The sequence below is a fragment of the Oncorhynchus clarkii genome, chromosome 16, assembly GCF_045791955.1.
Source record: "Oncorhynchus clarkii lewisi isolate Uvic-CL-2024 chromosome 16, UVic_Ocla_1.0, whole genome shotgun sequence".
Classification (NCBI taxonomy): Eukaryota; Metazoa; Chordata; class Actinopteri; order Salmoniformes; family Salmonidae; genus Oncorhynchus; species Oncorhynchus clarkii.
The window spans coordinates 29,489,691-29,504,018 of NC_092162.1; the positions used below are offsets into that span (position 1 = coordinate 29,489,691).

A 14,328-nucleotide genomic window follows, 5' to 3' on the forward strand; every position below is an offset into this window, starting at 1 on the left:
AACAAGTTCCACAGACGTGACTAACAGAAATTGAATAATGTGTCCCAGAACAAAGGGGGGTTGGGGGGGTAAAAATCAAAAGTAACAGTCAGTATCTGTTGTTGCCACCAGCTGCATTAAGTACTGCAGTGCACTTCTCTTCATGGATTGCACCAGATTTGCCAGTTCAAGCTGTGAGATGTTACCCCACTCTTCCACCAAGGCACCTGCAAGTTCCCGGATATTTATGGGGGGGGGGGGGGGGGAATGGCCCTAGCCCTAGCCCTCACCCGACGATCCAACAGGTCCCAGATGTGCTCAATTGAGATCCAGGCTCATCGCTGGCCATGGCAGAACGCTGACATTCCTGTCTTGCAGGAAACCACTCACAGAACGAGCAGTATGGCTGGTGGCATTGTCATGCTGTGGAGGGTCATGTCTGGATGAGCCTGCAGGAAGGGTACCACATGAGGGAGGAGGATATCTTCCCTGTAACGCACAGCATTGAGATGGCCTGCAATGACAACAAGCTCAGTCCGATGATGCTGTGACACAATGCCCCAGACCATGACGGACCATCCACCTCCAAATCGATCCTGCTCCAGAGTACAGTGTAATGCTCATTCCTACAACCCCTCAGTCCAGCTTCTCTCTTTCTATTGCAGACAGTCTGAGCACTGATGGATTGACAATGTGCATTCCTGGTGTAACTCAGGCAGTTGTTGTTGCCATCCTGTCCCGCAGGTGTGATGTTCGGCAGTAACAATCCTGTATAGGTGTTATTACACACGGTCTGCCACTGCGAGAACGATCAGCTGTCCGTCTTGTCTCCTTTTAGCGCTGTCTTAGGCGTCTCACAGTACAGATATTGCAATTTATTACCCTGGCTACATTTGCAGTCCTCATGCCTCCTTGCAGCATGCCTAAGGTACGTTCACACAGATGAGCAGGGACCCTGGGGATCTTTATGTTGGTGTTATCCAGAGTCAGTAGAAAGGCCTCTTTAGAGTCTTAAATTTTCATAACTGTGGCCTACCGTCTGTAAGCTGTTAGTGTCTTAACGATCGTTCCACAGGTGTATGTTCATTAACCTCTCTGGGATATGTGGGACGCTAGCGCCAAATTAAAATAAATTACTATAAAAATCAAACTTTCATTAAATCACACATGCAATATAGCAAATTAAAGCTACACTTGTTGTGAATCCAGCCAACATGTCAGATTTGAAAAAGGTTTTTCGTCGAAAGCAAACGATGCTATTATCTGAGGATAGCACCATAGTAAACAGAGAGAAACCATATTTCAACCCTGTGGACGCAGAAATAAAAATATAATTCATGCCAACATAATCCAGGTAGAATCAGGAATTCCCCAGGGCAGCTATCCAGGCCCCTTACTTTTTAAAATCATTAGTAACAACATGTCACTGGCATTGAGTAAAGCCTATGTATGGGGATGACTCTCCACTATACACGTAAGCTACTACAGCAACTGAAATGACTGCTGCAGTTAGTTTCAGAATGAGTGGCAAAGGAATAAAATATTTAAACATCTAAAAGTGCTGTATTTGGGACATATCATTCACTCAACCCTAAACCCCAACTAAATCTTGTAATAAATAATGTGGAATTTGAGCATGTTGAGATGACTAAACTGCTTGGAGTAACCCTGGATTGTAAACTGTCATTGTAAAAATATATTGACACAACAGTAGCTAAAATAGGGAGAAGTCTGTCCATAATAAAGAGCTGTTCTACTTTCTTAACAGCACCTATCAACAAGGCAGGCCCTCTACAGGCTCTAGTTTTGACTACTGTTCAGTCGTGTGGTCAGGTGCCACAAAGAGGGACTTAGGATAATTGGAATTGGCCCAGAACAGGGCAAGCACGGCTGGCCCTTGGATGTACACTTAGAGCAAACATATGCATGGCTCAAAACAGAGGGGAGATTGACTTCATCACATCTTGTATTTGTGAGAGGACATCTTGAAAGCACAGAGCTGTCTATTTAAATGACTAGCACACAGCACAGACATCCATGCATACCCCACAAGAAATGCCACCAGAGGTCTCTTAACAGTCCCCAAGTCCAGACCAGACTATGGGAGGCGCACAGTACTAAATAGAGCAATGACTACATGGAACTCTATTCCACATCAGGTAACTGATGCAAGCAGTATAATATGATTTAAAAAACATAAAGATACACCTTATTCAATAGCAGGGACTTTGAAGAAACACAAACACAGGCACAGACACATGCATACACACACATGATAACATACATACACACTACACACACATGGATTTTGTGTTGTCGTGGAATATAGTGTGTTGTGAATTCTGGAATAAATGTAATGTTTTTAAATTGTATAGACTACCGGTCAAAAGTTTTAGAACACCTGCTCATTCAAGGGTATCTCTTTATTTGTACTATTTTCTACACTGTATAATAATAGTGAAGTCATCAAAACACCGAAATTACACATATGGAATCATGTAGTAACCAAAAAAGTGTTCTTGTAGTAACCAAAAATATATTTTATGTTTGAGATTCTTCAAATCGCCACCCCTTGCCCTGATGACAGCTTTGCACACTCTTGGCATTCTTCTCAACCAGCTTCACATGGAATGGTTTTCCAACAATCTTGAAGGATTCCCACATTATGCTGAGCATTTTTGGCTGTTTTTTCTTCACTCTGTGGTCCAATTCATCCCAAATTATCTCAATTGGGTTGAGGTTGGGTGATTGTGGAGGCCAAGTCATCTGATGCAGCTCTCCATCACGCTCCTTCTTGGTCAAATAGCCCTTACACAACCTGGAGGTGTGTTTTGGGTCATCCTGTTGAAAAACAAATGATAGTCCCACTAAGCCCAAACCAGATGGGATGGAGTATCGCTACCTCATCCTCCATGCTATACGGTGGGTAATACACATGCGGAGATCATCCGTTCACCCACAATGCGTCTCACAAAGCCACGGCGGTTGGAGCCAAATATCTCCATTGGTTGTGTTTTTTGGCCCAAGCACGTCTCTTCTTCTTATTGGTGTCCTTTAGTAGTGGTTTCTTTGCAGCAATTCAACCTTGAAGGCCTGATTCACGCAGTTTCCTCTGAACAGTTGATGTTGAGATGTGTCTGTTACTAAACTATGTGAAGCATTTTAATTGGGCTGCAATTTCTGAGGTGCAGTTAACTGTAATGAACGTATCCTCTGCAGTAGGGGAAATTTTGGGTCTGCCATTCCTTTAGCGGTCCTCATGAGAACTAGTTTTATCATAGCAGTTGATGGTTCAACTGTACGTTGAAGAAACTTTCAAAGTTCTTGAAATTTTCCGTATTGACTGACCTTCATGTCATAAAGTAATGATGGACTGTCATTTCTCTTTGTTTATTTTAGCTGTTCTTGCCATAATATGGACTTGATCTTTCACCAAATTAGGGCTATCTTCTGTACACTTCCCCTACCTTATCACAACACAACTGATTGGCTCAAATGCATAAAGAAGGAAAGAAATTCCACAATTGAACTTTTAAGAAAGCACACCGGTTAATTGAAATGCATTCCAGGTGACTACCTCATGAAGCTATTTGAGAGAATGCCAAGCGTTTGCAAAGTTGTTGTCACGCCCTGACCATAGTTTACTTTGTATTTTCTATGTTTTGATTGGTCAGGGTGTGATCTGAGTGGGCATTCTATGTTTCATGTCTTGTTTGTCTATTTCTATGTTCAGCCTGATATGGTTCTCAGTCAGAGGCAGGTGTTCGTCATTGTCTCTGATTGGGAACCATATTTAGGTAGCCTGGGTTTCACTGTGTGTTTGTGGGTGATTGTTCCTGTCTATGTGTTTTCACCAGATAGGCTGTTTAGGTTTTCGTTACGTTCATTACGTTCTTTATTTTGTAGTATTTGTATTGATTCGTGTTTTACATTTGTTCATTAAAACATGGATCGCAATCTACACGCTGCATTTTGGTCCGATCCTTGTTCTACCTCTTCATCAGAAGAGGAGATAGAAGAAAGCCGTTACAGAATCACCCAACACAAAAGGACCAAGCAGCGTGTCAACAGGCAGGAGCAGCGCGAGGAGACGCGCAATAAGGATTTCTGGACATGGGAGGAAATCCTCGACGGGAGAGGACCCTGGGCTAAACCAGGGGAGTGTAGCCGCCCAAAGAGGCAACAGGAGCAGCCCAAAGAGGAGGTATGGACATGGGAGGACGAATTAGAAGGAAGAGGACCCTGGGCTCAGCCAGGAGAATATCGCCGCCCCAAAGAAGAACTGGAGGCGGCGAAAGCGGAGAGGCGCAGATATGAGGAGGCAGCACGACGTAGCGGATGGAAGCCTGAGAGGCAGCCCCAAAAATTTCTTGGGGGGGGGCTAACAGGGAGTATGGCTATGCCAGGTAGGAGACCTGAGCAGACTCCCTGTGCTTACCGGGGGGCTAGAGAGACCGGACAGGCACCGTGTTATGCAGTGGTGCGCACGGTGTCTCCAGTGCGGGTGCATAGCCCGGTGCGGTATATTCCAGCTCCGCGTGTCGGCCGGGCTAGATTGAGCGTCGAGCCTAATGCCATGAAGCCGGCTCTACGCAGCTGGTCCCCAGTGCGTCTCCTTGGGCCGGCTTACATGGCACCAGCCTTGCGCTCGGTGTCTCCGGTTCGCCTGCATAGCCCAGTGCGGGCTATTCCACCTCGCCGCACTGGCAGGGCGACCGTGAGCATTCAACCAGGTAAGGTTGGGCAGGCTCGGTGCTCAAGAGCTCCAGTGCGCCTGCACGGTCCGGTTTTTCCAGTACCACCTCCACACCCCAGCCCTCCGGTAGCAGCTCCCCGCACCAGGCTTCCTGTGCGTGTCCTCGGCCCAGTACCACCAGTGCCAGCACCACGCATCAGGCCTACAGTGCGCCTCGCCTGTCCAGCGCTGCCAGAGCCTCCCTCCTCTTCAGCGCTGTCGGAGTCTCCCGCCTGTTTAGCGCTGTCAGAGCTTTCCGCCTCTACAGCGCTGCCGGAGTCTCCCGCCTGTTCGGAACTGCCAGTTTGCAAGGAGCTGCCAGTTTGCAAGGAGCTGCCAGTTTGCAAGGAGCTGCCAGTCTGTAAGGAGCTGCCAGTCTGTAAGGAGCTGCCAGTCTGCATGGAGCTGCCAGTCTGCAAGGAGCTGCCAGTCTGCAAGGAGCTGCCAGTCTGCAAGGAGCCGCCAGAGCTGCCTTTCTGCAGGATGCTGCCAAAGCTGCCAGTCTGCAAGGAGCCGCCAGAGCTGCCAGTCTGCATGGAGCAGCCAGAGCCGCCAGTCAGCATGGAGCAGCCAGAGCCGCCAGTCAGCATGGAGCAGCCAGGGCCGCCAGTCAGCATGGAGCAGCCAGGGCCGCCAGTCAGCATGGAGCAGTCAGTCAGCATGGAGCAGCCGGAGCAGCCAGTCAGCATGGAGCAGCCAGAGCAGCCAGTCAGCATGGAGCAGCCAGAGCTGCCAGTCAGCATGGAGCAGCCAGAGCTGCCAGTCAGCATGGAGCAGCCAGTCAGCATGGAGCAGCCAGAGCTGCCAGTCAGCATGGAGCAGCCAGTCAGCATGGAGCAGACAGAGCTGCCAGTCGACCAGACTCTTCCAGATCTGCCAGTCGTCCAGACTCTTCCAGATCTGCCAGTCGTCCAGACTCTTCCAGATCTGCCAGTCGTCCAGACTCTTCCAGATCTGCCAGTCGTCCAGACTCTTCCAGATCTGCCAGTCGACCAGACTCTTCCAGATCTGCCAGTCGACCAGACTCTTCCAGATCTGCCAGTCGATCAGACTCTTCCAGATCTGCCAGTCGTCCAGACTCTTCCAGATCTGCCAGTCGTCCAGACTCTCTCAGATCTGCCAGTCGTCCAGATTCTCCCAGATCTGCCAGTCGACCAGATTCTCCCAGATCCGCCAGTCGACCAGATTCTCCCAGATCCGCCAGTCGACCAGATTCTCCCAGATCCGCCAGTCGACCAGATTCTCCCAGATCCGCCAGTCGACCAGATTCTCCCAGATCCGCCAGTCGACCAGATTCTCCCAGATCCGCCAGTCGACCAGATTCTCCCAGATCCGCCAGTCGACCAGATTCTCCCAGATCCGCCAGTCGACCAGATTCTCCCAGATCCGCCAGTCGACCAGATTCTCCCAGATCTGCTAGTCGACCAGGATCTGCTGAAACCGCCAGCCAGCCAGGTTCTGGTAGTTTCTACTACCTGCCTGGGCTTCCTCTCAGTGCTGAGCTTCCTCTCAGTGCTGAGCTTCCTCTCAGTGCTGAGCTACCTATCGGTCCCGAGTTACCTCTGTCCCGAGCTGTCCCTCTGTCCCATGTTATCATTGTGGTGGGTAACCTATTTAGGGACGTTTAGGAGGGGGATTAAAACTGTCATGGAGTGGGGTCCACGTCCAGCGCCAGAGCCGCCACCGCGGACAGATGCCCACCCAGACCCTCCCCTATAGGTTCAGGTTTTGCGGCCGGAGTCCGCACCTTGGGGGGGGGTACTGTCACGCCCTGACCATAGTTTACTTTGTATTTTCTATGTTTTGATTGGTCAGGGTGTGATCTGAGTGGGCATTCTATGTTTCATGTCTTGTTTGTCTATTTCTATGTTCAGCCTGATATGGTTCTCAGTCAGAGGCAGGTGTTCGTCATTGTCTCTGATTGGGAACCATATTTAGGTAGCCTGGGTTTCACTGTGTGTTTGTGGGTGATTGTTCCTGTCTATGTGTTTTCACCAGATAGGCTGTTTAGGTTTTCGTTACGTTCATTACGTTCTTTATTTTGTAGTATTTGTATTGATTCGTGTTTTACATTTGTTCATTAAAACATGGATCGCAATCTACACGCTGCATTTTGGTCCGATCCTTGTTCTACCTCTTCATCAGAAGAGGAGATAGAAGAAAGCCGTTACAGTTGTCATCAAGGCAAAGGGTGGCAATTTGAAGAATATCAAATATAAAAACACTTTTTTTCATTGCTACATGTGTTATTTCATGCCTATTGATGCCTTCACAATTATTATACAATGTAGAAAAAAGTAAAAAATAAAGAAAAATCCTTAAATGAGTAGGTTTTATGAAGCACTTATACATTGCACATCATATAAGGTTATGATATAATTAAAAGAGGAATACGTTTTTGTCATTCCCTCTTTCCCCCATCCCTCAGTTGCGTTCTCTGGCTTGGGCTTCACCTCCTTCTATCTGGCTGGGAAGCTGAAGTGCTTCACAGACGGGGGCCGCGGGTGCAGCTGGCGTCTGTGTGCCATGTTGCTGCCTCTCTACAGCGCTTTGATGATCGCCCTGTCCCGCACCTGCGACTACAAACACCACTGGCAAGGTCAGTTATGGCCACATCCAAATAAATCAGCAGATATGCCATTTAGGTCTAGGAGTTTTTTCTGACCACATTACTTAATGGCTGTTCAATTCAGCTACCTGTATTATCATACATGCAGAAATTAATTTGGTCTTCACCAGGGTTGCAACATTCTGGTAATTTTCCCCAAATTCCCTGGTTTTCCAGAAATCCTGGTTGGAGGATCTGTGGACCTCCTGCATATTCTTTGTTAATTCTAGGAATCTTTGAACTAGAAAACATTAAAAAAACAATCCCCATGAATGTAGGCCTATATAAAATGTGTATTGTGTGACATCAAAGTCGTATTTATTATAATCCTCAATGTTTCATCTTTTCAGAACACATCGACTTTAGGGATTTTCCTCACTCAGACAACAATAAATGTGCAAAAGTAGGCAATTAGCGGAAGGGATGGGGGCAACTTCTTGTAGCCCGTAGTGCTCACGTTTAAAATGTCTGTCAGTCAGTCACTTCTATGAAGTGGAGAACCAGATCTCTGATGTCATGTATAGCATGTTACTGTCCAGCCACTGCATTTCAATTTGGGCACCTATTCAATGAAAACATGCTACTTGAACCCTTATATGGGATAACAGCGGCTGCGATTGGAAAGGTTTATGGTCTATATGATGGAGTTCAGACTTCTTTTGAAATGTTTAACCTGTGTGTAGTCTTAACATTCTGTGGCATGGAAAATCATGGCATGGAAAATCGCCATTCCACTCTATGCATCCCAGAGACTACAGGTATCCTCACCTCGGGACCTTATACACACCTGCTAAGATTATTAGCCCTATGTAGGCACGCAGGTCGATCTCAACCATCCTTTTCCAGTTGTCTCCATATTTACAGAAACCCTCCAAATTTGTTATCTCCAGGATGATTTTTTTGATGGCTGGTGTGATGAATGTTAAGGCGATGTCCTGGATATGGGCAACTGCATGTATTGTGGGCCCTGGGGTCATCCATATGACATTTTTTACTGCCATCCTGCCCTGGTTGTCATATGTTGACAAGGACCATGTTATTTTACTGTTCTTTGACAAAAATGTCTCTCTTTCAGCTTGGGGGATTTCTTCTTCATCATCTGAAGATGATGCATCGTGCTCTGGGTTGTAATTCTTCCCCATCTTCTTGAGATACCTCCTCCTCTTCTAAATCATTGTTATTTTGTTCCTCCTGGACATCTGATAAAATCTGATCTACGACCTGTTTGGCACTGAAACGTGCAATCATGGATTCAGCAATGAGAGAACTGGGGGGACTGTCATCTGCAGCACCTTTATAGCCTCCGACTGCATTCCCCATATAAACAATGCTTTCAAGACATGTTTATTTTGTCTGAAATCTTTAGTCGTGCGGCTTCATGGAGAGGAGATGCTGTACATGCACAAAAAAGTTTTAGTTTTGTCTGAGTTCAATCACTAGCACAAATAATGTGTGTGTGTGTGTGTGTGTTTCTTTGTGTTTTTTGTGGTGTGTAAATGATTTTAATACTACTGCCGGGTCGAAAATGATCCTAGGACAATCTTTGTACCCTGGTGGTGTAACAGCTTTCATGAAAATATGAAGAAAGGCGATGCTTCACTTTTTCTAATGTTGTGGTCATTCCAGGAAAGTCATCAAATGAGTAAAAGTATGTGAGTAAAAGTATAACCATTTCTGTATGGACCTCGCTTTGTGCAGGGGCATTGTCATGCTGAAAGGAAAGGGCCTTCCCCAAACTGTTGCCACCAAGTTGGAAGCACAGAATTGTCTAGAATGTCATTGTACGCTGTAGCGTTAAGACTTCCCTTCACTGGAACGAAGGGGCCTAGCCTGAACCATGAAAAACAGCCACAGAATATTTTTCCAACTCCACCAAGTTTTACAGTTGGCACTATGTATTTGTGGCATTCAGAAGGTGAATGGACAAGACAAAAAATATTTAAGTACCTTTTAAAGGGCTATGGTATTAGGCGCACCATTTTAGGTGTGTCAAGAACAGCAACGCTGCTGGGTTCTTCACACTCAACAAGAATGTATCAAGAATGGTCCACTATCCAAAGGACATCCAGCCAACTTGACACAATTGTGGGAAGCATTGAAGTCAACATGGGCCAGCATCCCTGTGGAACTCTTTCGACACCTTAAAGAGTCCATGCCATGACAAATGGAGGCAGTTCTGAGGACAAAAGGGGGTGCAACACAATATTAAGGTGTTCCTAATGTTTTGTACACTGTGTATACATTTTATTGGTCACATACACATGGTTAGCAGATGTTAATGCGAGTGTAGCATCATGCTTGTGCTTCTAGTTTCGACCATGCAGTAATATCTAACAAGTAATCTAACAATTTCTCAACAACTGCCTGTTACACAAGTTTAAACAAATGAATAAGAATATGCACATATAAATATATGTATGAGCGATGGCCGAACAGCATAGGCAAAGATGCAGTAGATGGTATATAGAGTACAGTATATACATATGATATGAGTAAGGTAGGGTGTGTAAACATTATATAAAGTGGCATTGTTTAAAGTAACTAGTGATACATTTATTACATCCAATTTTTAATTATTAAAGTGGCTACAGAATTGAATCAGTATGTTGGCAGCAGCCACTCAATGTTAGTGATGGCTGTTTAAACAGTCTGATGGCCTTGAGATAGAAGCTGTTTTTCAGTCTCTCGGTCCCAGCTTTGATGCACCGTACTGACCTCGCCTTCTGGATGATAGCGGGGTGAACAGGCAGTGGCTCGGGTGGTTTTGTCCTTGATGATATTTTTGGCCTTCCTGTGACATTGGGTGGTGAAGGTGGGCATGTAGTTTGCGCCCTGTGATGAGTTGTGCAGACCTCACTACCCTCTGGAGATCCTTAAGGTTGTGGGCCGGAGCAGTTGCCGTACCAGGTGGTGATACAGCTCGACAGGATGCTCTCGATTGTGCACCTGTAAAAGTTTGTGAGTGTTTATTGTTGTGCCTTCTTCACCATGCTGTCTGTGTGGGTGGACCATTTCAGTTTGTCCATGATGTGTACGCCTAGGAACTTAAACTTTCCACCTTCTCAACTACTGTCCCGTCGATGTGGACAGGGGGGTGCTCCCTCTGCTGTTTCCTGAAGTCCACGATCATCTCATTTGTTTTGTTGATGTTGAGTGTGAGGTTATTTTCCTGACACCACACTCCGAGGGCCCTCACCTCCTCCCTGTAGGCCGTCTCGTCGTTGTTGGTAATCAAGCCTACCACTGTAGTGTCATCTGCAAACTTGATGATTGAGTTGAGTCATGGGTGAACAGGGAGTACAGGAAAGGGCTGAGAACACACCCTAGTGGGGCCCCAGTGTTGAGGATCAGCGGGGTGGAGATGTTGTTTCCTACCCTCACCACCGGGGGCATCCCGTCAGAAAGTCCAGGACCCAGTTGCACAGGGCGGGGTTGAGACCCTGGGTCTCGAGCTTAATGACGAGTTTGGAAGGTGTTAAATGCTGAGCTGTGGTCGATGAACAGCGTTCTTACATAGGTATTCCCCTTGTCCAGATGGGTTAGGGCAGTGTGATTGCGTAGTCTGTGGGGCGGTAAGCTAATTAATTTCCTCCAGCAGGACAGATAAATGTTTCCAAAATCTTTGAGTCTAGTTCAGCCGGTCCAACTACTGCACAACCTATCATTCTCTCTACAACACTTTTGCCTTTTTTTTCAGATCATTGATCATGAGAAGGCAATGATTTTGCATGTTATAGGGTTGTGGTCACTGTGAGGTGACATGTTCTCAGCTATGGTGACAAAGTGACAGATATGGTTTGTCCAAACCAGGGACATGTTGAGACTCAGCCAGCACCAGTAATGAAGTCAACACAATGTCAGACCAACATCAGCCCAATATTAGCCCAACGTTCACAAGACCTGAAACAAATTGTTACCCTGCACCAATCCAACATGTTATTCTCACAGAGAAAACTCAAACCCTTCCACTTGTTTTTCCCATCTGTCTACCAGCAAGACTCTAGGAATACCTCCCTGAAGTCTGTTTTTGAGCATTTGCAAATGCCTCACGTGTTTCACCTCCATGACCATGCCACCACCGTTTTACCTAGCTACTGATAAACTAAATTATCTGACATTTCTAATATAGCCAGCCCCAGCAGTGACGTCAGCCCAACATTCACGAAAGCTGTACGGCCTAGTGCAGTCAAAAACATGATTTTCCCGTGTTTTATATATATTTCCATACTTTGAGGTTGGAATTATACTGTGAAATTGTGAAAATGATGATAATGCCCTTTTAGTGCTGTTTGAAAAGACTGCCTGTTTTCTGCCTGTTTTGGTGGGATGGAGTTTTGATATTCCTGCTTGAGAAAAATGCTCTTTGCTAAGAAGCTGTTTTTGTTTATATTTGACCATTTTATTTAAAAAACAATCAACATAAGGTACTTACTGAGAAATTATTTGATATTGAGAAAAAAACAGCTGCATTGGACCTTGAAACAAACTGCTCCCAGCACCTATCTAGACCAAACTCAAAGGCTGACCTTTCCTCTTGTTTTCATATCTGTCTACCTGCAATACCTCTCTGAAGTCTGTTGTTGGGCTGTAACTAATTCAACATGAGTGTACCACCATTTTTCTTAGCTATTTATAATCTAAATTAGCTGACATTTCCAATATCACCAATAATGAAGTAACATATCAATAATTAATTCACTGTATAAATAACTAAGTACTCAAGTTAATTTCCTATTGTAGATTTCTGAGATATACTGTAGGTTAGACCCAAGGTAAGAGTGTGGAACTAATAATACCAATGTCTGCCAAGTGGCATATATTATATCTACAGTATTAATATATTATTACTATTATTCCCTAGATGCCTTTGTTGGAGGGGTGATCGGCCTGCTTTTTGCCTACATCTGCTACCGACAGCACTACCCTCCGTTCCTGCACATGGACTGCCACCTGCCTTATGCCAGTCTGGACAAAGCCCCCCACCTCATTTCTGCCCAGGGCGATCCTCGGGTCCTGCCCACTGAGAACGCCACCAGCCTGCCTCTGAAGGGAATGACGGAGGGGCCTGTATGACTCCTGCCCACCCCTACCTCCAGACACAGTCTCTAACCCCACCCTCACCCCAGGACCACCCAACCCGCTCCCCCTCTCACTAAATGTAGATTACTAGCTAGCACTTACAGATAGATACCAGTGGACAGTGCTGTACCCCCCCTCCCTCTCCGTCTTTCTCCCTGTCTCTCACCTCCCTCCATCCTCACCCTTTGTTTGTTTTGCCTGCCGGAATCAGCACCCTTTCAGTGGTCTTTATTTAGAGAGGCTGTGTATGTATGGCATTTGGGAATATAGGACAACACTGCTGGAGCAAAAAGGCAAAGCCCTAACCCAACATTAAACTGCTAGGATGTTCATTACAAGTTGTTGCTCGACATTTTATTTACTGCTCACTTTAGTAGAATGGAGTTAGCTGGTATAGCGGTTGGTATCAATTTGATGTAGAGTTGGATGGAAAGCAGAGCGCCTGGTGATAAATGCCATTAAATGTCACAGCAATGAGGTGTGTTAGATTTCACACAGCTCCCCAATTTGATTTATGAGATATCTAATCGCTTTGTCAGTGATGGAATTCACACTACAAAATCTGATAGCTCACACATTTCTTACTTTGAGAGAACACATCAACTATAATGGCCAGATGTATTGTCACTAATGTTGTCCAAACTGTATTCTATAATTATTCAATTAGCCTTGGTCTTACACCCACAGACGTTGTTTTTGCATTGTTCACATCTCTCCTACTGCTGGTTTTCCATGGAAACATAATGATAAATATAACACCAATAGGTCATTATCAATAAAACGTCACAATAGCAACCGACTTGGCTGCTGGGGGGGAAAGGAGACTCCCAGTTCCGCTAAAACCATTGACAACTATGTGCCGTTTTCAAGGAATTGTTAAATAAATGTTTTTGCTATTTGGTTTTAATATCACACTTAGCTCTATCATCAGAGTTTTACAGCAATCAGTAAACATAATTTCAACAACATCAAGGGCTCCCGAGTGGCACAGCGGTCTAAGGCACTGTTTGATTCCAGGCTGTATCACAACTGGCCGTGATTGGGAGTCCCATAGGACTGCGCACAATTGGCCCAGAGTCGTCCGGGTTAGGGTTTAGCCGGGGTAGGTTGTCATTGTAAATAACCTTTATTTAATTCTTAACTAGGCAATTCAGTTAAGTTAAATAAAATAAAATGTATGTATTTTCAGACACGTGAGGGTAGCCAGATCCATTTGGCATTTAGCTAAATAGCTAAAGCAAACAACGTGTCATTTAGCTTTCTTCATCGGAGATTAGGCTTTTGGAAAGAGCTTGACATCACGCTGGTAAAGTTGTCAGTCAGACTACTGTCATCACCACTATAGAAGGAAAGCAAAATCAAACAATATTTGGAAATAGCCACATAACAAAATAACTTTCAGGGGATAAATTAACTAGCCATATTGACGTGATTTGTTATTAGTTAGCTAGCCAATTTAATGTGGTCCCATCAATCAAAATAGCCTATCATGTCTGTCAGCAGCAAACGTGATTAAACATTATTTAAAAGGGATAATGTTAGCTACTTTGCAAAGTAGGCCTACGTTAGTTGGTGAAAAAGTACATTAGGCCTACTTACCGCTATGTTTAGCCAAATGTACAAAGTTTCTATCTGTAGCTTACAAAATAAACATTATCAGCTAACAGTAACATTACATCGGCATATGCACCCATCTGCTGCTTGACAGGCAGACGCCACAAACCATGGGAAACTAACCTCATTACTCGTCAGGTATAAATAACTTTTAATTTATATCACTCAAACATCCAACTAATAGTGACCAATATTGAGAGATATCGTGAGTCTACCCTTACATACACTATATATACAAAAGTATGTGGACACCCGTTCAAATTAGTGCATTCAGCTATTTCAGGAAAAAACAAGTGGCTGACAGGTGTATAAA

The 14,328-nt window shown here is 45.2% G+C and overlaps 1 protein-coding gene across 1 annotated transcript in view; it reads left to right on the forward strand.

The window, feature by feature from the left end:
• LOC139367551 (phospholipid phosphatase 4-like) overlaps positions 1 to 12,395 on the forward strand; it is a 115,266-nt gene extending 102,871 nt beyond the window's left edge. The window contains exons 6-7 of the mRNA XM_071105799.1: positions 7,143 to 7,313; positions 12,184 to 12,395. Of these exons, the coding sequence (XP_070961900.1) occupies positions 7,143 to 7,313; positions 12,184 to 12,395 (383 nt within the window). The remainder of the gene's footprint in view (positions 1 to 7,142; positions 7,314 to 12,183) is intronic.
• Positions 12,396 to 14,328: the final 1,933 nt, after the last annotated feature.